Source organism: Desmodus rotundus, chromosome 3 (genome assembly GCF_022682495.2).
Source record: "Desmodus rotundus isolate HL8 chromosome 3, HLdesRot8A.1, whole genome shotgun sequence".
In the NCBI taxonomy this organism is placed as follows: Eukaryota; Metazoa; Chordata; class Mammalia; order Chiroptera; family Phyllostomidae; genus Desmodus; species Desmodus rotundus.
The window spans coordinates 69,242,564-69,267,277 of record NC_071389.1 but is presented as its reverse complement, the minus strand read 5'-3'; the positions used below and the strand labels follow the sequence as shown (position 1 = coordinate 69,267,277).

The 24,714-nt window shown below is 48.4% G+C and overlaps 1 protein-coding gene across 6 annotated transcripts in view; it reads left to right on the top strand.

Annotated features, from left to right (window-relative positions):
• Window positions 1-24,714, top strand: part of ABCA4 (ATP binding cassette subfamily A member 4) — a 140,860-nt gene that overhangs the window by 69,308 nt on the left and 46,838 nt on the right. For 5 of the 6 annotated variants that reach the window (XR_008426397.2, XM_053920594.1, XM_045199512.2 and 2 more), the window contains 14 exons: window positions 548-752; window positions 4,583-4,648; window positions 7,261-7,350; window positions 9,083-9,257; window positions 11,015-11,146; window positions 12,034-12,173; window positions 12,619-12,756; window positions 13,701-13,894; window positions 15,320-15,404; window positions 18,471-18,676; window positions 19,426-19,474; window positions 22,846-23,111; window positions 23,755-23,879; window positions 24,363-24,461. Coding sequence is in view for 5 of the 6 variants with exons in the window: in XM_053920594.1 (XP_053776569.1) it covers window positions 548-752; window positions 4,583-4,648; window positions 7,261-7,350; window positions 9,083-9,257; window positions 11,015-11,146; window positions 12,034-12,173; window positions 12,619-12,756; window positions 13,701-13,894; window positions 15,320-15,404; window positions 18,471-18,676; window positions 19,426-19,474; window positions 22,846-23,111; window positions 23,755-23,879; window positions 24,363-24,461 (1,970 nt within the window). In the remaining variant the exon portion in view is untranslated. The remainder of the gene's footprint in view (window positions 1-547; window positions 753-4,582; window positions 4,649-7,260; window positions 7,351-9,082; window positions 9,258-11,014; window positions 11,147-12,033; window positions 12,174-12,618; window positions 12,757-13,700; window positions 13,895-15,319; window positions 15,405-18,470; window positions 18,677-19,425; window positions 19,475-22,845; window positions 23,112-23,754; window positions 23,880-24,362; window positions 24,462-24,714) is intronic. The other variant, XM_053920595.1, reaches the window with a different exon arrangement.

The following is a 24,714-nucleotide window of genomic DNA, read 5'->3' as shown; positions in this document are numbered from 1 at the left end:
CTGGAGATGGGAAGAGGTAAGACAGTTGATGTTGTCTGAGGCAGTTCTGGTCTTGACAGACCCCAGGAGGTCATGAGACCTTCCCATGCAGGGCCCCCTAGCTGCCCTGGGAAACTGATGACTTTGTGGACCCTTCCAGTGGGATTCTCACAAAGCCTCTCCAGTTAGCTTCTTCGTCCTACCAGGAACTGCAATCTTAAGAAAGAGGTAGAAAGAAGGGGGAAAGGTAGGTAAGTGAACATGAGGACCTTTGGTCTTTCAATGTGTTATGCTGTGCTGTTTGTCTTCCCCATTACGCAACTGTGTTCCATTGAACAGGTGACAGGTGGCCCAGGGGGTAGTAGGCAGGGGTGTCTGAGACCTGAGAGGCATTCCTATAATTCTTGTCCTGTGGGAAAACTGCCTTAACCCCTCCCAAAGGTGGCTTTACACCTGGACACAATGAGGACCCTCTTTTGACCCTCCTCCCTACCTGTGAGCATCGGGGTGCTGTTAGGTTGGGTAAAAAACCCCTGCATACCTATGTACCCTCTTTGCCCCATTACAGAGCCTGCTGTCTCCTGTGGCATTTGGGTTTGGCACTGAGTACCTGGCCCGCTTTGAGGAACAAGGCCTGGGGCTGCAGTGGAGCAATATTGGGAACAGTCCTGTGGAAGGGGATGAATTCAGTTTCCTGATGTCCATGAAGATGATGCTCCTCGATGCTGCTCTGTACGGCTTGCTTGCCTGGTACCTTGACCAGGTGTTTCCAGGTAAGTGTTCCTGTTCATAGGGTAAAAGTAACTGGATTCTTCAGATCCCCAGCCCTCCCTCTTTCCTCTAATTTAAATCTCATCCTTTCTAAACTTTTTGAACCTAGGCTCTCAGAGCCAGCATTTGAAACTGAAATCCAGGAGTCAAAAATTCTTCAGTCAATGCTGTTGGCTGCTAATGTGCTAATAGATCCGGAATCCAGTCCCTTGTCCCCACCTTTGCACAAGCTTCCCCGTCCAGGCCTGCTTCTTCCACTACTACCTCCTACCAGTCTGTTCTCCTCACTGTATTCAGAGATCCTTTCAGAGTCTAGGTCAGACAGTGTCAACCTTCTGTTCAAGTACCTCCGGTGGCTTTTCCTCATGCTCAGAGTAAAATCCAATGTCCCAACTCTGACCTACAAGATGCTTCATGACCAGCCTCAACTATCTTCTTCTTCTTCTCCTATTACCCCATGTTTCTCTGCTGCAGCCCCACCAGCACTCTTATTCATAGTTCTTCAGCACGCTGAGCTCATTTTCTTCTCAGGACCTTTGCACGTGCTGCTCCCACTGCCCGGAACATGTTTCTACACACATACTCATATCTGCAGGCTTGCTTCCTCACTACGTTCAGGTCTCTCTTCCCACGTCGTCCTGTCATTGGGATCTTTCCAGACTGAAATGCTCTAAATATCTATCCCTATGTAAATAATAATCCTTTCGTGCTAACGTCCCTTATCCTACTTTATTTGTTTAAAAAATTACCATCTGACATGGTATTTCTGCATGTGTTTGTGTATCGACCTACACTATGGGCCCATGAGAACAGATCCATGGTCTGTATTTTTCAGTGCCTAAAATAATACCCTACTTTGGGTGGATAAATATCTGATTAATCTGCATCATGAAAAATCAGCTCCTGAATCAAAATTGGCTATTTCCATGCTTTTGCATTTGCTTTGTAGAAATCAGACTTTCCTTCAAATTAGTCTTTTCTAGTAGCTAGAGAAGTCCCCCCGTGATTTCAGTGGTCTGAGGTCTCCAAGTCAACCAGCAGCCACCTCATAGTGTGGCATCCATGGTTGGCACTCGACGCTGTGGCCATGAGCTGCAGGGGAGAGGGAGGCTGGGCCTGGCCCTGGGAAGGGATGTGCTCACAGCTCTCAGATCAGCTGAGGGCAGCATTTGCTGGCAGAGATATGTAGGCAGCAAGCCTGGTCGGAAAAGATCACTAGACTGAGCCAGGAGGCCTGGGTTTGGATCCTAACCGTGTGACTATGTTAGTTTGCTAAGGCTGCCATAACAGAGTATCACAAACTGGGTAGCTTAGAACAACAAACATTTATTATTTCACAGCTTTGGAGGCTAGAAGTCCAAAGTCAAGGTGTTGGCAAGGCCATGCTCCCTCTGAAACCTGTATGGGAAGGATGACGCCTTGCCTCTTTCTAGCTCTGGTGGTTCCTCAGCAATCTTTGGCATTCCTTGGATTGTAGATGCATCACTGAAATCCCCCTTTCTCACGTGTTGTTCTCTCTGTGTATGTCTGTCTTTGCGTGGTCATCCTCTTATAGGGACACCAGTCATCCTGGATTAGGGACCCACCCTACTCCAGTATGACCTAATCTCAACTAATCACACCTGCGATGACTCTTTCCAAATAAGGCCATGATTCTGAGGACTCTTTGTCCTTTTTTCTGGTACCACTTCTGATACCAAATGTGTCATTTTTCCAACACCAAACAATTCTCCAATATTACCTGGGTGTTCAGCCATTCAACTCAATTCAGGTAGTAACAACCCAGAATTAGTGCAGACCCACAGGTTCAGTCCCACGAGACTGCTCCTGTTAGCATGGGTAGCTAGATATTAATAAAGGAAGGGGGAAAAGAAAATCAAACGTTATTAAGCATAATACACTAGGGAGCTGAATCAGACAATAAGCCCACTTCCTTAGGAAGCTACAGCTCCACACACTCCTCAGGGAGCCACTACATCCTCTGCCCTCAGGACCTCATCCCCAAAGTGGGCAGGAAGTGTTGTTACCTGTCACTACCAGGGAAGGAATAAGACAGCAGGAGAAATTCCTCTGCTGGGCACATGCCCAGTGAAAGCCAAGATGGTACAGGGGGTAGTGCTTCTACTACGAGGTACGTACAGTGGGAACTAAGATGATGACCACGGAGGGGAAGACCCCCAGAAGATCTAGGAACTGGATTTTTTAAGGGGAGGATTCAACACCAGCCCATGAAGGATTGGGAAATTGATTGTTATTTTGAAAAAGGGCCTGATTCTTCCCAAGCTCTAGACAATATAATCAGCTTAACAAAGCCCTCATTCTTCCTCTTGGTAGCATGTGCACTCACCCGTTCATTCACACATTCTCTCTCCATGGCAGAAACAGACAAATGGAGGAGATGATCAGGGTGAGGTACAGGAGCGATGGTGCAGAGAGCTTCCCTTCTCTGTCCAGGTACATTACCCTGCAAGCACCTCCATGTGCCCACCAATCTGGAAGCTCCCTGGATTTCATTGTTCAAGTTTTTATATTTCATCTCCAGTCCCTCTCCCCTCTCTAGAGGCGGGAAGAGAGGCTGAAAGTTCTCATCCTCTTTCTACATGTTTGATTTTTCTGGTGGGGCCCCATCATAAAGTGATTTAGGGGCCCCCACAGAGTCACCTCATTAGCATAAAGTCAGGCGTGGTTGACAACCGGGCTCATTACGAGTAACAAAATGCACCTCTCATTCAGGAAGGTCCAAGGGCTCTGCGAGCTCTGCCAGAAACTGGGAATGAAGACCAAGTACATTTTGTATTCTACCACAGACCTCAACATACCAGGTTTTGGTGCAGCGTGCGGGAGCCTACACAATTCAGCCCACCACAGTGCCTTTGAGCAATGCACTTGACCTCGCTCAGCTGCAGTTTTTTCCTACCTCACTGGGCCATTAGAAGGCAATAAGTGAAAATAAGTTGGAATAAGAATGAAATTTGTGCATAATTCAAGAGCTTTGTTTTAGCCAAGGTAAAGCTTTAATTTGTTTCACAACTATTGACTGAGCAGCACCTAGCTGTTAGCTCCACCGCCAGGTTCTGGGGAAAGTGGTGGAAAAAACAGACCGAGGCCTGCCCTAAAGGAGCTTACAGTCTGGCAGCGGCCATAAAACATGGTTTAACTATTAAATAAGCAAAGATAGTATTCTCACAGAATCAGCATTTTACAGGGAGCAAAGCTTGCTAAGAGAACTGGACTAGGAATTTGGGAATCTTTTCCTTGAAACCCAGACGGTCCCAGCCGGGTGGGGCGGTGAAATCAGTGGCATCCGAACCAGTCGAGCAGCGTTAGAACGCCTGCAGCTGTGCTCGGCTAGCGGTGGCCTGGGGCAGGCGACTCACACTCGGTGTGCCTCCGTTTCCTTGCCCATAAGAACACCTCCTATCTCCTAGGGCTGTTCTGAGGATTAAATTGTTTAACATATGGAAAATGCTTAGGTAATGCCTGCCACAGAAAGAACATCTCACAAATGTCAGTGATTATCATTGTTGTTATATGATAATTATTGAAAAGAGCAAGATTAAATTCTTCAATAAAATGTTTTCTTAGAAAACTAATGTCAACCAAGATCATCAGTCTTAGTGTTGCTGGTTCCACCCCCAAAACATGACCTTTTGAACTAAAACATGCTGGAATGAGTAGTCTTTGTGGCATCCCATGGGTAGCTGCATAATGGCCTGTGAACTGTAAGTATCTGTAGTGACTACTTGAGGTTTAGATAGATGACTTCTAGATCTTACAGAACTGTGGTAAGACAGGGTAACTTGGGCTTTCTCTCTCTATTTTCCTATTTTAGGGGACTATGGAACCCCACTTCCTTGGTACTTCCTTCTACAAGAGTCCTATTGGCTTGGTGGTGAAGGTGAGTTTTTTTAAATTTAAAAATTAAAAAAAAACCACTTTAACATTTGAAGCTAACTTTCTTGGCCATGCACGGGATATGTGTGGGTTATAGAGGTGGCTCTTCTATCAAGTGTGTGACTCCTGATTGATTACTCTGCTGCCTCCGGGGGGCTCAGCCACCGCACAGCCTCTGGGAGCCCACCTTCTGTGAATCGCTGGGCCGGGTGAGGGGCTGAGCACTGACGAGCCCTGTGTCCTGGACAGCTTGTGCCCAGTGGAGTGAATTGTCCTAGGAATAGAAGGCCAAACCACTTCAGGGTACACGTGACTTTTGCTGCTTCTCAATTTAAAGCAAAGAGATCCACAGAATCATGAAGGAACTTCTGCATTCATCTTCTGCCACCTTCCCTGCCACTTTTTTATTTCCCATCGCTTTTTCAAAATATGAACTAATTCATTCTTTCAAGGGGAGGACCCAACCAGAGGCTGGGACGGAGCTGCGATCTTCAAGGCAAATCCTCGCAGGCTCTCCTAGTGCTGATCTTTGCGGTGGCTCTTCGTTAAATTTGCTACTGAGCAGGACAGTGGGCTCCAAGGAGGGTTCTAGAGGTGGAGGAAACCACAGATTCTTTTGTGAGGTGTGATATGGCAGTGAAATTTCTGACCTGAGAGCTGGGACTTCCCTGGAGATGGGAGGTTCTGGAAACAAAGGGAGTATTTTCCAATCTGTTTGTTTCTCATCTACCTGCTTTTACCTTTGTGCTATTGGGCCTGACCCAGGATTTATCCTTTAAGCACTAATATAGGTGTTTGTTTTCTCTAGGGGATTAGCCTAGGGACTTTAAAAGGTTTGGATGGGTCTTTCTTTCTTTCTTTTTCTTTCTCTCCTTCTCTCTTTCTCTCTCTTTCTCTTTTCCTTTCTTTCTTTCTTTCTTTCTTTCTTTCTTTCTTTCTTTCTTTCTTTCTTTCTTTCTTTCTTTCTTTCTTTCTTTCTAATGGTTCAAACAAACAGCACTTCCACAGCTCAGTACTTTTCCATTATGTTGATTTGTCTGTCTTGTCTATTTATAAACGTACATTTCTGCACTGTCATAAATGGGAATTTTTAACACAGGAGTGTGTGGCTGGAATGTTTCTAATATCAATGAATATCGGGATTTGTGGATATTTTTTTTCCTCTATGATCTCAGCAGATAATCTGCCTCTTGAAAAAAAAAATAAGACAAATGTTCTCCTTCAAAAATGAATCACGTATTTGTTGCCAACAGAAACCAAATATTTTTACCTGTCTCACAGGCTAGACTGAAGTAGATTCCTAAATCTCTCTAACATCAGAGAAGAGCTGAGCTTCTCCACCTAAACCCCCTCCTTTCACAGATGAAATAGGGCCCAAGAGGCATCCAGTGTCTCGCCCAAGTTCCCATTGGTCACTTGGGACAAAATCTGGAACAGGGACCCACATTTCCTGACAAGGAACTCACTCCAATGACTAGACTAGTTAGAAGACTATTTCCTCCTGCCATTATATGACACGTTAGTACAGTATCATAGCTAATAAAGTGATTAAAGGAAGTGTGGACAATAGATTTAAAAATCCCTGGGGAAGCAGACGTGGAAGTACTGGAGGCCCATTACCTGCCACGCCACCACACGCCCTGCAAACCCACAGCGGGCCGTGGACAGAGGGAGGCCCTGGCTGGCTGCCGCCCGAAAACTCACCCTGCTCTCTCGGGCACGCTTGAGGCTGGAGTCTTTAGATGCTTGGCGACAGCGGTTTCCTCCCGCCCCTGCCGTCCTCTCTGGCTGGCTCGCTCTGCTGCTTCTCTTCCCCTTCCAGGATGTTCTGATGTCCTTTTAAACCAAATGCCAAGGTTAAAAAAAAAACACCTGAGTGTGTGTGTGTGTGTGTGTGTGTGTGTATGCGGGTGGGTGGGTGGGTGTGGGTGTGTTGCATGAGTGTATGTGTGAATATGAGAATGTGTGTGTGTGAGTGTATGTTTACACCCTTCTTCACTATTTATGAGAGACTGTACCTCAACCAGGCTCAACCCTGAAGTTAATCCCAAAATATTTAATGTCCATAAAAGCAGATTTCTCTGTGAACCATTCCTCAGTCTGTAAATTAAGCTGGCTGCCCGTCGCGCCACCTGGAGCGGACTCTCCCCGAGGTGCACGATGACTTCCACCTCTTTGGGACTGGAGTGCGAAGTGCTGTTAGTGAGACCAGAAAATTAACCCACTTCTCGCTCAGTCCGGCTTTGTTAATATATATATTTAATCACACTCTCTGACATTGTGGGCTTCTCCTGGCACATTAAGAGAATGAGGTGAAACTCTTGTTTAAAAATAAAACAAAAAAGCTCCCTCTGGGCTTGGCAAAGGTCACACAATGTGGGCTGTGAGGGGCACCACTGGCCACTTTCAGAACCTCACAGACCCGCAGGTCAAGGGTTGGCAGGGCCATGCTCAGGGCTGGTCCCCGGGAATGCTGACTTGGCCTTTTGAGGGAACTGGGTTTCCCAGTTATGGCAGAAGACTCTGCCCCTCCCCCGGCCCTGCCCCTCTTCCCTCCTTCCCTGACTTACTGATTCACAGCTCACCAGGGGTGACAGTGGCTTCTGGTTGGTGCAGGGTGTTCAACCAGAGAAGAAAGGGCCTTGGAAAAGACGGAACCCATAACAGAGGAAATGGAGGACCCGGAACACCCAGAAGGAATAAATGGTAAAAACCTCAGTAAAGAATGAAGAGCAGAGGCAAGGAAAAGGGCCCCAGTACACCACCTCAGAACTAGGGTACAAGGGAACCCCGGAAACTATCTCTGTTGGCAAGGGTTAAACCCGATAGCTTCTCCAGGGTCCAGCTGCACGTTTGAGGAATGAATGGTCTGGCCAGACATTAACGCATGTTTCCTGGAGAAAGCAAATACCAAGTACGTGATGCGTCTGTGCCCTTGTTAGGCAAATCCCAAGTGAGTTGCACAAATGTGCTGACTTCCGAGGATTTTGCAAGAACAATAACTTGGGTCACTGGGGCTTAAGGCGGATATGAGCTATAAGGAAAGACAAAAATAAATACTTCTATGCACAGGGGGAAAGAGTGTAGTGGTACTGCCTTCACTCACGGTTTATAAATCTAGAAGCCCATTCATTCAAGCCATCAAAAGCCTTTCCTGACTGTAGAAGTTAGCTCATGATTCCTGAACTGATGAACTAGGATGTAAGTGTTTCCCTGGCCTTTGCCTCCCTTACCTTCCCCCTCAAACCAGTCCTGTACTTTGCCCCCTGTTCTCTATTCCCTAAGCACATGCTCTTCTCTGCATATGCTAAAACGCTCTTGCTATTCTCAGCCTGGGCTTAGAGAGGCCTCTGGACGTTGCCCGACGTTACATGAGAGGGTCCGGCCTCCGTGCCCCTGGCCCACTCCACATCAGTGGTCAGTGACCTGCTGCTCTCAGAGAGATAGCTTGCAGTCAGTAGCACCTCTGGGAAGCCCCTCCTCCCAGAGTGGAATTCCAAGGCCGAAATCAAGGGGCTAGAGGCTGCCAGTTCCATCTCAGGCAAAGGTGAGGCCAGGAGGTACAGAAAGAGGGAGTATTGGGACGTTTTTGGCAGGAGAGTAAATGCCCAGAACTACAATGTGAAGAAGGCAAATTAAGTAGTGCCTCCTAGGGTGAACTAGAGCAGGGAGAGACTGGAGGCCAGGGTGAGGTCGACGGACACCACGCACTGAGGGTCTGCAGTGGAGGGGCCTGTGGAGCAGAAAAGTGGAGGGGTTGAGTCTGAAGGACAGGGATGTGGAGAAGTAGACGGTCCTACCCGGTTAACTGGAGAAACTCTGGAGTTCTGAGGAACAAGAAGTCAGCTTAGTCAAAATGGCCTCAAAGATTTGAGCCACAGTGACTAGGAGAATGGAGTCTTCAGGAATGGACATGGGAGAGTCTGAAGGACAATGCTGTTCTGGGAAGAAGATAAGGAGCCTGAGCTGCCCCCAGAAGTCCATGGGAAAATGCCTCACAGACTGTTGGAAATAAGGGCCTAGGACTGAAGATTGAGTTTAGGGCTGACTCCCAATATAGGCAGTAAATGCACTCCTCGTTCAAATCCCAGCTCTGCCACTCACGAACTTGGCGACTTTGATTGGACTCTTGATGTCTGTCTGTGTTAGGCTTCCTCATCTATAGAAATGGGCATAATAATATTTAAGGGCTGTTAAAAGGGTGAAATGAGGTATTCTATATAAAGCACTTGAAACAGTGCCCGGCACATAGTAACTGTTCAACAAATGTTAGGTACTATTACAACCATCATTATTCTGTAGTCATCCTTACCAGGGTCACAGCTACAGCCACGGGGGCAGGTGAAATTACAGGCAGAAGTCATGGCCCGGAGAAAGAACTTGGGGAACATGTACATTAAGACACCATATTTACCTCATGTTGACCTTTTCCTCCGAGACTCCTTCTTTGAGCATGAGCTGCCAGGCTTGGTTCCTGGGGTGTGTGTGAAGAACCTGGTAAAGATCTTTGAGTCCTACGGCAGGCCCGCCGTGGACCGTCTCAACATCACCTTCTATGAGAACCAGATCACCGCCTTCCTTGGTCACAACGGCGCAGGGAAAACCACCACCTTGTGAGTCTTCGGGCACAGACGCTGGATTGCCACCCATCCTGTCGTTTTCTGGCTCTCTTCTCCCCCTCTTAGCTTCAGTCTACTCTTTCCCGCAGAATTTTAGTGACAACATGTGCTCTGTATTTGTGTCCCAGGAATCTGTAAAGCACACTGCCGTATTCAGTGCTCGCTGGCACATATTGTTTCATTCGATCCTCGAAAGAAGTTGGAGAGGGAGGTGGAGTATTGCCCCCTTTGTGTGCCAAGGAAGCAGACATCCAGAGCTGAAGTGACTTCCTGAGGCCACCAGGTCCTAATGGTTCAGTGTGGGCAAGAGCCAAGGCCTCTCACAATTGCCTCTTGTCTCTGACAGTGCAAGCCTACCCCTCACCTCACTAGTGTTACTGCCTTCAATGGCGATGACAAAGTCATGGTCATCACTACCATATACCCTCAGTCAGTAGAGTTCTGCTTATTTTCAAAGAGCATTCCTTTTTCTGCCTCTCAGCATTGGTGGTAGTTTTGGTGAAAGTAAAAAGGTTTCTAGAGGGGTAACAGCCAGGTGACTAAAGGCCAAGTTCAGGGGAAATGAAAGCTCAGCACTGACCGCTCAGCTCAGGACGCTTCCCTCACTTTTCTCAGGGACTTGAGCGCCATCTGCCGAGGAGAAGAGGTACTGCTAAGTGTTCCCAAGTTGCAGGGCAGGCAGCCCTCTCCAGGGGCAGGGAACCCACGTGACACAGTCTTCAAGTCCTTTGGCTTCTTTCAGAGCCCCAGGAAGGAACAGCAGTGTACACCCTGCGCTGGAATGTTCTTTGAGGGCGGTTTGGTGTGAATGGAATGTGGGGCTGGTGCCATTATGTTTGGTTCTGTTTCCCTCTAGTGGTTGATCAACAGAGATTTCAGCTTCTAAAGACAATTTCAGATAGGCTGAGATTGTATCTGAACTCAGGGCCAGAGCTGGGTGGGGCAGCCTGAGATCCCTCCGACTGCCCTCCTTGCAAACTAACTGGTCCGAGAACTCCACCCAGGACCCCAGAGCCTCCCCCAGCCAAACCCATTACTTCATCAGCTGCTGGAATGCTGCTTCCCCTGGGGGGTGAGACACAATGTTTAATAAAAATAATATTTTTGAGTTTTACTTCTTGTTGGCACTCTTCTAAGTGCATTATAGGTATTAACTCATTCAATTCTCACAACAACTTCATGAGGCGGGCGTCATTGTTTCTCATTTTTCCAAAATGACTAACATTGCTATTGGGCTCTTTATGTTTTGGATCCAAAGACCACGTGGCTGGTGGGAATTCCCATGCCTGGCTTGAATCAGTTAATCAGCAAGTACACATCGAATGCCTGGGCTTCTCATGAAGACCCTTCCTCTGTGCTTTGTAGTAGTGACATCAGGCTGAGCACCTGTTGCTGAGCCCCCAGGGTACCAGGAGTATAATGGCTCAGCTGGGGAGGGACCTTCAGTTGTAAGTGACCCTTCTGCAGCTGGGAATCCCAGAGGCCCATGGGTGCCTGCCTGGGAGCACTAGGAACTAAGTAGGAGCAGAGGGGGAAGGAAGATGTGGTCAGAGCATGCGGGCCTGGGCGTACACATGGGAGCTAAGCCCTGTGTGGGAAGCTATTGGTCCCCACAGCTAAGGATTTGGGGTGTACTGAGAGCCATGGTGGACGGAAGTCACCATGAGAGTCCTCAGCGGCCCGGCGTGGGGCCGCCATCCCAAGGCACTGCTAAAGGCCATCCTTTCTGCCAGTGACTCTCTGTTGGGCAGGTCCATCCTGACGGGTCTGTTGCCACCAACATCAGGGACTGTGCTCATTGGGGGAAAGGACATAGAAACCAGCCTGGATGCAGTCCGGCGGAGCCTTGGCATGTGTCCCCAGCACAACATCCTGTTCCACCAGTGAGTAGGACAGGCATTCGGCCCCTCCCCCTGTCTGATTCTGTCCCTGCCTCCAACACACAGGTTCCAGGAGCCCGGCTCAGGTACGCCAGCTCTGGAGGTCAGAGGCAATACCCCTGTTTGTCTTGGTCCTTTGCCTTGCTTGCAGTGAGCGGTGTCCCTCAGGTGTCCCTGTGGTACTCAGAGAGGAGGTCCCTCCCTTGTAGGAGTGACTGGGGTGGCTGGTCTGGGGCCCCTTGCTCAGCCCTGAAGTCCTCCCTCTACTGGAGACCAATGTTCCCTTCTCCCTCTTAAAGCAGGCACAAAAAACGGACTTTTCAGTTTGCTTTTTTCCCAAACTTGTATTTCTTATCTAAACAGTTATACATAAGCATTGAAGAAAGGAAGGAAGGAAAGATAGATTAAAAGGAGAAAATAAAAGTCACCTATAATTTCCCCACCCAGCGATAACCACTGATAATACCTTGGTATATAATTGTTCAGAACTTTCCCCTGTGCATGTACAGATATAGATACATATACTTTAAAGTGAGAAAGGAGAGTAAAGCTCTGCATACAATTTTATAAACTACCATTTTTTAAAAATGTGATTTATTTCTCTTATTCCAAGATATCATGAACACTTTTCACGTCATTACATATTCTTCTCTAAATACTTTTCAATGTTTCCATACTATGCCGTTGTATAAAGGTACTGTTTAAGCTGTCCCCTCCTCTTAGATATGTTGGGCAGGTCTGCTTTTTGTTTTGGTTTGGTATTGTAAACGGCACTCTGACAAACATCCCGACCCCTAAATCTCTGCGCCCGCCCTTAGCTACTTCTGTAAGGTAAATTGCTGCGAGTGGCATTGCTGAGCCCTTTGCCTTTCTTGTTGCCCTGCCCCCAGCCTCACAGTGGCTGAACACATCCTGTTCTACGCCCAGCTAAAGGGGAGGTCCTGGGACGAGGCCCGGCTGGAGATGGAGGCCATGCTGGAGGACACAGGCCTCCACCACAAAAGGAATGAAGAAGCTCAGGATCTGTCAGGTGCTTGGTGTTGGAAAAAGACAGGGCTGCAGATCCCCGTTGTTCCCCAGTACATAGGGCGTGTGCGTGTGCGCATGTGTGTGTGGTCTTAGGCTTCTAATAGGAGCCATCCTAACAGCTGGAACCCTTCTATTAAGTTATTCTGAGCATCTAAGAGCAGCCCCCTCTGGATCATTTTCCACATGGGACAAAGCAGCCTGGACTGTATTTGTTCTGATGTTTATGTGTTTGAACTAAAATGTGAGGATAGCCTTCCAAAGAGCTAACCCTAAGAGGCAGAGATTGCCTTTTCTGCGTTTCAAGAGGCCTGTATACCACTGGTCTGAGTGCTGTATAACCATCTCAGGGGCAGCATCCAACCACCGCCGGAGTTAAGAGCCCCTCCTCCTTGTGCCACCAGCCCTGGGCCTTTCTCACCTAGTCCTGCCCCACCTTGCACCTCCAGGTGGCATGCAGAGGAAGCTGTCCGTTGCCATTGCCTTTGTGGGAGATGCCAAGGTGGTTGTTCTGGATGAGCCCACCTCTGGGGTGGACCCCTACTCAAGACGCTCAATCTGGGACCTGCTCCTGAAGTATCGCCCAGGTAATGGCCACTGCTCAGTGCCCTGTGCTCTCACTGGGCTTTGTCTGGGCTCCCTCCTCCCTCACGCCTTTCATTCTGCAGCTGAGCGATAGTAACAGCCTTAATACACTCAGATGGGGGCCTCATCAGTGACTCGGATGAACCTAAGTCCCAGTGGAAGCCTCCTGAGAGTTTCACAAATATAAGCAGGGGGTCACTAATGGAGCAGCCTACACTCCAAAGTATTCTAGAAAATTCTCTCAACCCTTCTGTCTCAAACAATGGGTGCAGCTCTAGGTGGAATTCCCCTGTGAGTTAGGGGACCCAAGTCCCCTGCAAACATCCCGAGAAGCTCCAGGGCTGTTGGATGATTGCCATTCAGGACAAGGTGGGAAGGTGACGTGCCACCGTTCAGTGCTCCAGAAGACTGCTGCAGGTAGAATGTGTCAAAATGGGACATTCCTTCTCTATCATAGTACCTTCCAACCAGTGGGTGCAGACCCAGAAGCAAGAGCAAGCAGAGCTGAGTACCCATAAAAGTGATGGCGTCGCTCAAGCCTGTGGTTGATTTGCCACCCTGGAATCCTCATTACCTTTTCTGTAAAATGACACCTCCAGCTAGTGTAAAAGAGAGCGTGTGTCTGCGTGCACCTCGCAGAGATTGTAAATACAGTGCTTAATGACCCCGGCGCTGTGCGTACAGAACTCGGTAGACGCTGACCGACAGTAACAAATGTGCCCCATATACGATGATTTGTTTGAATCAGGTCCTGCACCTGAGGAGCAGCGCTTTACACATGCAGGATGCTGTACAGTGTTAGCTCTTGTCCTGACTATCCTAGTGCTCCGGACTCTGCTGCAGAATGCTTGTGTCTGACCCCGTGGAGTGGGGAGGTCGCTGTGCATCCTCTCCCATGCACCCGGCCCAGGCCTGCCTGCTGAGTCCCCTGCCCCTGCCCTTGCAGGCAGGACCATCATCCTGTCAACGCACCACATGGACGAGGCCGACCTCCTTGGGGACCGCATCGCCATCATTTCCCAGGGCAGGCTCTACTGCTCGGGCACCCCACTCTTCCTGAAGAGCTGCTTTGGCACCGGCTTCTACTTAACCGTGGTGCGCAAGATGAAAAACACCCAGAGTCAGAGATCAGGCTGTGAGGTATGTATCTGCCCAGGGAAAGAGCCTGTCCTGAGTGAGCAGGAACACACAGCGTGGCGCTGCCCTTCTGGACGTTTCTACCCAAATCAGGTACTCTCCACCAGAACTGCCCTCTTTGTTTCTGGGACCATGTGTACATTTTGATGAACTGACATTCTGAATCCTCTTACAGAGATGCTTTACTCTAAACAAAACAACTAGTTTTTTCTTTATTTTTATTTTATTTTTATTTTTTAAAAGATTTTATTTACTTATTTTTAGAGAGGGGGAGGGAGGGAGAAGGAGAGGGAGAGAAACCTCAATGTGTGATTGCCTCTTGCATGCCCCCTACTGGGGACCTGGCCTGCAACCCAGGCATGTGCCCTGACTGGGAATTGAACCAGCAACCCTTTGGTTCACAGGCCTGCATTCAATCCACTGAGCCACACCAGCCAGGGCTTTTCTTTATTTTTATTGTTGACATTATTACAGATGTCCCCATTCCCCCTTCTTTGTCCACCTCCACCCAGCCCCCAGCCCCCCTTCCCTCTGGCCATTACCACACTGTTGTCTGTGAGCTATGCATATATGACCTGAGATTCTTATACTCCTGAATTCTAAACCACACATGTTGTATGGTGCAACATACAAATTATGTCTTATTTTGCAAGGTTGTACTCTTTTAAGGAGAGTGGTTGTTTAAGCTTCCTTTTTTTATTCCAACATTTATGTTCCCTAATTAAACCCTTATTCCCCTTATAAATGAAAGCTAAGAAAAGGCTTCCTTGGGATCTATAACCTAAAAATAATGAAGCCAAAAAAATACCACCCAGCAGAGACCCCCCAGCATGTCAGGAGACCGAGGTTCAGGTGTGGGCCGCAGGTAGGCATATTGTGCCATCCCAGGCAAATGACTTAATTCTCTGTCATCGTTGGGTGGTTTCCCCCCCACACACACACAGAAAGTGAAACTAATAATCTCTGATTCTGCTTCCTGGGGATATGGTGAAGATAAACGAGATAAAGTATTATGAACCACATTCAGGTTGTCATGCTTACTATATTGTAGCATCATTTTTGCCTCTGGCCCCTGTAGTTTAAATGTCTGGCTGCTTCTGGGTTTTCCTGTCCTGCGTGTATTCTCACAGCCCAGCATGCACCCAGGGGGCGGGAGGAGCAGAATGTCTTGCACAGTCAGCCCTACAGCTATCACATAAGTAATGACAAGCCAAGGGATCCTTTGAGGTTCTGCTTACTCTCTGTGCCTGAGTCACAGGATAAAATCAAATAGCCACACCTTCACGATGCTCAGATGAAGTAATAGTTAAAACCGTGCAGAAAAATGTGTTGACCACACTCGGTGGTTGAGAAATAAGGCACGGTGGTGACAACAGTCAGCATCAGGGAGACGCTGTCATTGATGTGACTGATGTCCATCTCTTGCAGGGGGCCTGCAGCTGTGCGTCTAAGGGTCTCTCCGTCAGGTGCCCTGCCCCTGTAGATGAGATAACTCCAGAACGAGCCTTGGATGGTAAGGACCGGGGCGGGCCACATCTTGGTTCTTGTCTGGTGATCACGCCTCGGTATTGTTGGGTGTGTCGCCTGCTGTCATGCATTTTAATGGGAGCGAAGAGAATTCTTGGTGTACTTCTCAAGTCCATGTCATGCAATCGCTTCATTTTTTCTTTGAGCTTCTTTCTCTTCCTCCATTCCCCGAAGGATTTTAAAAGTCATGAGCCTAAGGGCCCTCTCCCTGTGATGAGGGTTCAGTCTTTGTTCACTCCATGCCCTCGCCCATAGTCAAGCCTCCATTTCTGGGGTCGTCCTGCCCTGGCTCCAGGCCACAGGCCTGAGTGCCCCGGGGGGGAGCTGGGCTTCGAAAGGTGGCAGATGAAGCCCTCTGGCGGAACCACCGTGACGCACAGCTCTCCTAACGACCTTTTCCAGAGTCAGATTGCCCTGCGTACGTGCCATGTCTGTGGAAAATTGCACATCCCTTTTACACTCCTTTTTCCTCAATTTCCAGTTTTCCAGCAACTGTCCCTTGGATTAGGGTGCATTAAACCTCATAAGAGGTGCCCCCGCCTCAAGGGTGATGCAGGAGAAAGGGTCACTGTAGAAGCACTTACCGCACAGGATCTGATCTTAGGAGCACACTGTTCGCCAACAACCTTTCCATTTCTCCATTATGCCCACCCCCCACCCGTCCCCTGGGGCGTCTTTGCAGATGGAATCCCACACACCCCATATCCCTAAATAGGAGCAAAACTAAACCTATGGACTGACCCAGGTTAATGAAGGGGGAAAGTATCTGCTCATCAAAGAAAAAACACAGTTTCCTACTTACCACAATTTTTTTCTAAATCTGAGGAAATTATAAACTAACATCTGGTGAAACAAGAAAAGTAGACAATGTTTCTGTACTAAGCTTAACATGTATGGGAAAACGCCCAGAGTGGCCTCCCATGTACTCGTTCACCCCTCTTCACACTGACAGAACTCGTGGTGAGCATGGCACATCCTGTTAGGGTGACATTTGTCCGTCTGTCTCTAGCCGGCTTTGCTTGGGTTCCTCCTGCCTCCTGAGGTTCCCTCCCAGGAGGAATCTTGGTCAACACATTGATAATTTAAAAAAATGAATACTAGTTGCCGTGGTGCACCAAAATCAAGTTGGAAAGAGAGCCTGCTGCCTGGGTGATTTTTAAAAATATTCCTTGATTTCTAAAGATCCATTTTCTTTTATGAGAATAGGGATGCCGTGAGTGACGGCAAGCACAGTAAGTGCTTATGCCAAATTCACTCCTCAGAAGGCTTGCCCCTCCCTCATGCACTCCACACAGCACACACTCACCCCGCACCTCTCTGCTGCCCTGAAGGACCACATGTGGAAAGGCTGGCACACACATCTGAGACACAATTCCTGGGGCTCCAGCAGCTTCAGGTTGGATTTCCTTCCTGAGAGAACAATGAACATGACCTCCTGAGAGCTGTTAGGGCAGCTTTCGCATGCAAGGAGCCCTCAGCCTCCATGTGAAGTCATCCCTGAACTAAGGACAATTGAGTCCGACTTGCAGATTTGACATAAAACAAGCTTTTCAGTCCCACTAGGCAAAAGGATTTGGGTTGAAAGCCATGAAACCCCTCGATGTGGGTCATTTCTACAACAAAGAAAGAAAAGAGCTCACTGGGCATGTGGACCTGAGAGGACTGCTTGTGGGGATGCATGAGAGCTGGGTTCCGGGTCCCCCAAAGTCCTTCTCCTTTGACCTGCCCCTCAAGATGATGGGCTAGGTGACTGCTTCTTTAGATAAATGCTTTAAACTTTATAAAGTTAGATTTTTAATTTTAAAGTAACACATGTTTGTGCACAAACCTCAATACTGATTGCACGAGGGTATCAGGTCAATACTTGGTACTGGACACGTCCCCACACACCCTGCCTTCCATCCCCAGGTCCGTCTCCACAGCTTCTCAGCCCCTCCTGCGTTTGCTGTGAGCTGGGTATTGAGCCTTGTTTGTTAGAGGAGGAGGTGCACTTCCAAAGGGAGAGGTACAGACCTGCAAACAGTTAGACCAGCATGGGTGTGTGATCTAGGAAGGGGAGTTCTCACCCAGCTTAGTTACCAGGTCTAGGTATGTATGTGTCTTGGGCAGGTCCCCTATAGCTTGGGCTAGACCGGGAAAGTGGAAGCAACTTTGACTTAACCCTCAGGCTTGTGGTGAATAAGAATGAGCAACAGCCTTGGCCAGTTTGGCTTAGTTGGTCAGAACATCGTCCCAAAAACTGAAAGGTCACAGGTTCAATTCCTGGTCAGGGCAGCATGTGCCTGAGCTGGGGGTTTGCTTCCCGGTCAAGGCACATATGACGATGTTTCTCTCACACAGATGTTTCTGTCCACTCCCCCCACCACCTCTTTTCCCCCCTCTCTCAAAAATTGGTAAGCATGTCCTCAGTGAGGAATAAAATAAAATAGAATAAAATAAAATAAAATAAAATAAAATAAAATAGTAAAGTAAGGTAACATAAATAAATAAATAAATAAATAAATAAATAAATAAAGCAACAATAACAAGTGCTTTCTTGCTCGAGATACTGTTCATGATAACAATAGCAGCTACGACTCATCTGCTCACCAAGCACATTGATCTAAGTTTCTTACATATGTTAATCAACTCATCCAATCCTCACAAATAACAATTAAGTCGATGCCAAATTAAGTCGATGCCATTATTTTCCTCTCTGCACAGATGAAAAGACTAGGCTATGACCTGCCCAGTGTTACATAACTTGTGAGGGACAGGCCATTGGATTGAACAAAGGCCATGTAGTGACCCCCAGGGGCATTACACGACCTCTCAAGGTTGCAGAGCCAGTTAGTGGGGGCACTTTTTTCCTCCTCCCCCTCCCTCTTAGTGCCCATCAAGAGGCCAACAAAGCTAAAGATAGACATCAAAGAGTGTTGTTACTCCTCCAAAATTTACTCCTGAGGAACCAAATACCCCTTCCCCAAACGGGAACAAATTGGGGACCTGGGCAAGCCCACAGTCTCCCAGGTTCTGGAAAACAGTTGCCCTCACTATCGTTTCCTTGCCCTAGGAGATGTGAGTGAGCTGATGGGTGTGGTTCGCCACCACGTTCCAGAGGCAAAGCTGGTGGAATGCATTGGTCAAGAACTGATCTTCCTTCTTCCAAATAAGAACTTCAAGCAGAGGGCATATGCCAGCCTTTTCAGAGAGCTGGAGGAGTCGCTGGCGGACCTGGGACTCAGTAGTTTTGGCATTTCTGACACTCCCCTGGAAGAGGTAAGGCAGAGATCACAGATACCAGAAGGTAGGCAAAGGTCTCACAGTGGAGGGAAATTCTGGGAGTGCAGAAAGCCATATGTCCCCACCCAAGCACAGTGGCTGTCCTCATTTTTCGGCACACGTCCCCCTGCCTTTGTCCATATGCACACATATTTTATGTAACTGTGGTCACCCTGTGCATACAACTCTGTGTTTATAGAAGACTGTGTTCTTAGATAAGATTTCATAATGTATTTTCTTCTCATGAAGCAATACCAACAAAATTGATCTTGGCTTAAGCCCTGGCTAGGTAGTTCAGTTGGTTAGTGTCGTCCTGATACGTCAAGGTTGCAGGTTCAATTCCAAGTCGGGGCGCATACAAGAAGCAAACAATGGCCCTGGCTGGTGTGGCTCAGTGGATTGAGTGCTGGCTTGTGAACGAAAGGGTCACCGGTTTGATTCCCAGTCAGGGCACTTGCCTGGGTTGCGGGCCAGGTCCCCAGTAGGGGGCGTGTGAGAAGCAACCACACATTGATGTTTCCCTCTCTTTCTCCCTCCCTTCCCCTCTCCTTAAAAATAAATAAATAAATCTTTTTTTTTTAAAAAAAAAGAAGTGACCAATGAATATGTAAATAAGTGGAAGAACAAATCAATGTTTCTCTCTCTCCACAATCAATAAATAAAGTTTTAAAACATTGATCTTGGCTTAGATTTTTCTGACAGTGGGATCGTCTAAACCAAATTCTCTCTTTTTTTACTCTTGACAGGTGTTTCTGAAGGTCACAGAGGACTCCGATTCAGGACCTCTGTTCGCTGGTAGGGTGCTGAAGTTTGCAGCTGTTTCCCTCCCCGCACCCCTCCCCTAAACTCTTTCTGGAAAATCTAAGGAAGAAGTCATGAAACACCAAAGCAGGCAAACACTCCTCCGTAGCATTTCTCTGACATCTGAATAACAGGGTTTTGCATTCTTGGTTCCTTTGAAGGGCAAAGAAAGGACAAATGGAGCTGGGTCTGGGTGGGAATGCTGGATGAATCAGGCTGGTAGCCTCCCTGTACCTGAGCTTCTCATCCCTCCCCCCACCCCGGGTCTCTTGTTTCTGCCAGGTCACCATTTACATCTCCTCCTATTTCTACCAGGCCTCCGATCAGCTCCTGTCTGTGCGAGTGGTAGCCTGCAGAGTCCTTAGCAATATCGGTGACAGTCAAGACAACCCGAATGCTGGCCAGGATCCTCTGCCCCCTTTGAGACCAAGATAACATGATCCCAAACCCTCATTTAGCACCCTGTGGAGATTTGAAACTGTGGGGACCATAATTGCCACAAATTCTGGGGGGCTCTCTTCTATATGTGTGAGCCTCAGTATCAGCAAGCCCCTTCCGTGATTTCTACCCAAACCCCTAAGCCCCCAAAATCATTCAGGTAGACATTACTGTGGAGGTTGGGGGCAGGTGGGGGGGTGGACATGCAAGAAGAGTTACCTGCCACACTACACAGAATACTTTTGATGGAACAAAGAACGATAGGCATCCACCCGCACTGATAAAACCTTCTCCCCGGCCCCTCTCTCCCCTTCATTTTCCTCTCTCCTGCAAAGCTGTGTAGCAGTTCTCCTTTGTGCCTTGGGCTCCTGCCACTGGTTACCTCCTTCCACATAGTGGAGCATATCGTGGTGTTTTCTCTACACAAAAACCGCTTCCTCCCTGTGGGGTTTCTGGTGCTAGTTCTTAAGGTGATATGGTTTTCACCTTGCTTTGTAAGTGATCCCAGAAGTTTATTTATCAGCTGTGCCCCGAACTTCTAGTGGTCCAACTTTCCAGCCCAAATGTGCTGTAGGACCCAGGTAGGTCATATGGCAGCCAGATGAGGTGGACACCCTGGCAGGCTGGGGAATGAAGGGCAGGCCTCTGGGGGTGGGGGTGGAGGGTGGGAGCAGCTCCCCACAGGGCTCCAGGCTTTCTTTCCAGCTTTGCAGACCCAGAAATGGAATTCTCGTAGCTCAGCCAAAGTCAAAGACTTACATTAACCGAGCCCAGGATGAAAATATGCTAATTTATAGCAGAAGCTATGCTGGATTCCAGAGTTGGGGCCTTTTGTCTGCAGAGAACAAGTTAGTCAGTATGCCCTCTCAAAAGAATAAGTTAGGGTGGGGTCGAGGGGTGGGGAGAAAAGGCACACAACTGTAATTGAATAACAATACAAAATTAAAATTAAAAAAAAAGAATAAATTACACATCAGAAGACTGGTCAGCCTGGGCATAGAATGGAATGTCCCAAAGAGATAGTCAAGGAGAGAGGTTAAGAATGAAGCCTCTAGAATGACCTCAGGCATGAGCTCCACGATTCGCTAACTGAGTGGTTTTGGGTAAATACTTGCCTCTTTGCACTTCAGTTTCCTCATCTGCAAGATAGGAATAATAATGGTATCAACCTTCTATGTTGTTGAGAGAATTAAACGAGTTAATACCTGCCGAGTCTTAACACAGCATGCAATTTCTGATTAACCTTTAGCAGCACTCCAACCTCCCCACTGACAAATCATCTCTGACCCCAGACTTGTGTAGTGTAGCCCTCTGTACTTGAGAGAGCGCGGAGCATCCCTCGCTTGTTTAACTGCCACCATAGTCTCATGGGACGGGCAAGGCAGGGATTATCCTGTCTGGGGGAAGCTGAGCCGACACCGGTTGGATGACTTGCCTAAAGTCGCACAAGATTCCGAGTCTCGTTTTCTGGTTTTAGCTTTCAAATCTAGGACCCTCAATGTCAAACTGTCACTGCTTCCCATTTTTCAGATGACTAAATAGCATTTGTTTTGGATTGGCTCCGTTTTAGAGTACATTTTCAGATCTAGTTTGAAAAGTCTAAAGGAAACCAGTAGCTTGCCCATTGGAGACACCCCTTCCTTGCCTGGTATCAAGAAGGCCTTTGCCACTTCTGAAGGGGGTGGCGCGTAGCCAGTTACCACTAGAGGGCAGCAGAGCCAGGGACAACCTGCGAATCTGATTATGAACTTGGCTCTGGCTGGGAAAGTGGGCTCAGGGCATCAGGAATAGACATGCAGAGAGGCAGCAGATGTCCAAAGGGAGAGCCGGCCACAGAACATACCAAATCTGAGTCCAGATCAGGAGAAAAGAGACTGGAGATCTAGGACTCCAGCACCCCGAAGTCAATGAGCTTGGGAAAGTCCTTTCCGCCTTGAGTAGCCAGGCCTGCTGCGTTGCAGGTGTCTGAGAATGCTGAACAGGCGATCTTTGCACTGCCCTCAGCTTGGGGCACATTAGGAGGGTGAAGAGAGCAGCTGGGGACCAACCAGAGGTCCTCCATGCTCTCCCTTTATGGCTAACGACATGTTCTGTGAATGAACATTGAACAATGATGATAAACTAAAATTTCAATATAACTGAAAATTGGCAATAGTTTATAAAGCACATTCACATGTGTTAGCTCATCTGACCTTTACAACAACCCTGTAAAATGTTCTCATTTTCATTTTACAGAAGGGAAAACTCGAATTCAGGCAGGCTGAGCCACTCAGCCAAATTTATCCAATAAGAGTCAGGGTTCGAGCCGGGTCTCCTGACTCCTAGTTATTGGTCTTTCCACCGCTTCACCGTGGCCACTAAGAATTTAGGAAGAATTTAGGAACACACACAGGTTAAACATGAACACACTTTTTGTTAAAAAAATTTTCAAATAATACAGAAAAAGGCTAAAATCATCCTTCCCACTTCATCCCTCACCCCGTACGCAGCTCTGAGCTGGAGGGGTGACCTCTGTCAACAGTTGATGGGCAATCCTCCAAAGCTGGGCAGTTACGTGTGTGTGTGTGTGTGTGTGTGTGTGTGGAAAATATCACGCTTCTTTGTATATGATGTGCATGCTCTCTAACATAGATATGATCCATTACACGTATCATTTGCTACTTAGTTACATGTTTCTGACCTCTCTCAGTGCATTTAGCTATATCTTGTTCCTTGTAACTACTATAGAGAATATTTAAGTGATTTCAGGTTATTCTGTGTATAAATCATTTATACTAAACAATAGAATATTTAGAAGTTTATTAACCTACCTGGCTTGATGTTTTATTCCTGACTTAAATGAAGGGATATCTAATGCAATAAGAGAAAAATTGCATATGAGATCCAGACTTTGTGGGTGTTTTTCTAAATTATTAATTCATTCTTAGGCAGCAGTCAGCAGAGAAGAGAAACCGTCAGCCTGCGACACCCCTGCTTGGGTGCTAGCAAGGAGGTCATACAGACTCCCCAGGGCTCCCACAGCGGCTCTGCGCAGCAGCGGGCCCCGACTGCCCAGGGCCGGCCTTCCCCGGAGCCAGCGCAGCAGGGCGGCCATTTCAACACCGGAGCGCGGCTCGTCACCCAGCACGTGCAGGCGCTGCTGGTCAAGCGATTGCACCACGCCACCCGCAGCCACAAGGACTTCCTGGCCCAGGTATCGCTGTGGGCCTCTGGCTGTGCTTGGTGGCGCCTGGCCTGGGCCTGCCTGTCCTCTCCTGGCCTCTCCAGCCCGGCCAGGCTTGAACACAGGGATTCAGGCACAGCAGTGAGCACCCTCTTTGGGTTCTGTTAGCTGTGTTTCCTCCTTGCCAAACTGTATTTTAATTCTTGGTTAACACAAAGCTTCTCTGTAAGTGTTCAACCTCACTGAGCAGAGAAAATAGAACAATAGTGAGTGCGTTAATATTGTTATTATATTTACAATAAAGGGGAAAGTCATGTTTTTCTTCATTTTCGCAATGACCCTACATATCAAGGTCATTATCCCCTTTTTTTCTTTGTGTGCTTTTTATTCAGAAAAAGAAACTCTGGTTCACCCCTTGGCCCCCCCAGGGTGCAGCGTTGGCCTTCAACCGTTCTTCGATGGTGGCCAGAGCACTCCGTCTTCTCCCACGTGCCTGGCCTTCACGTGCGCTGCCCGTAATGTTCCCCGGAAGCCTGGCCTCCAGCCAGGGCCCAGCTATGAGGCTGCAGGATACATGTTTAAAAAATGAACGTGTGTGGGTGTGTGAGTGTGTGTTTGTGTGACTTCTGCACACCACAGCCACAGCCCACGTTGCCATGTTTCTTTCCCACAGATTGTGCTCCCAGCCACTTTTGTGTTTTTGGCTCTGGTGCTTTCCAACATCGTCCCTCCTTTTGGTGAATATCCTGCTTTGACCCTTCACCCCTGGATGTACGGGCAGCAGTACACCTTCTTCAGGTGCGTAGACTCGTCCCCAGAGGCCATCATTGGCCTCCATGGGGTGTGGGGCTCCTGGGTCACATGCTGCTTGGTGGGGCCCCGAATGCCCCACCCCCCCCCCCGCCCCGGGATAGTCGCCAACGTGGCAGGGTCCTTGAGCTGCCATCAGAAAGGAAATCACCTGCCGCTTGGGAGAGGTGACCCCCAGTGGACAACCAGGACAGCAGGGAGTAAGGAAAGAGAAAGTAAAGGTTAGGAGAGTGGCTGGAGCTTCATCTTTGTGGGGCCCAAACGTGATATGCCATCCAATCACTGGGCGTGCTTGGGGGGCTGCCCCATCCCAGAAAACCCACCCAGCACAGCATCCTGGGCCCTGTGGACATGCCTGGCATGTAGTAGCCACCCAATAAAACATTGCTGAGTTGCATGTTGGCTGCTTTATCCCTCTGTCCCCCTGTCCCCGTCATGTGTCCACTGAGTGAGCCCCCTCACGTTGTCTAGCATGGACCAGCCGGGCAGCGAGCGGCTCGCAGCACTCGCAGACGTCCTCCTGAACAGGCCGGGCTTCGGCAACCGCTGCCTAAAGGACGAGTGGCTTCCGTAAGTCCCTGTGCACCCCCGGCCTGGCACCAACAGATGCCCTCGGAGATAGCAGAGTGGGATCGGCCCGTCTCAGTCCTGCTCTGGGCTCCATGTACGCGGCGTCCGTGACCAGCGCTCACCCAGCTTCCCTGTGCACACCCGCATGCAAAGGTGCTCGCTGCGTCTCCAGAAGCCCCTGCATCATTGGACAGCTCTTCACTTCTATAATTCCTGATATCAGAAGTTCCATACTACATTAATTTATGCTTCC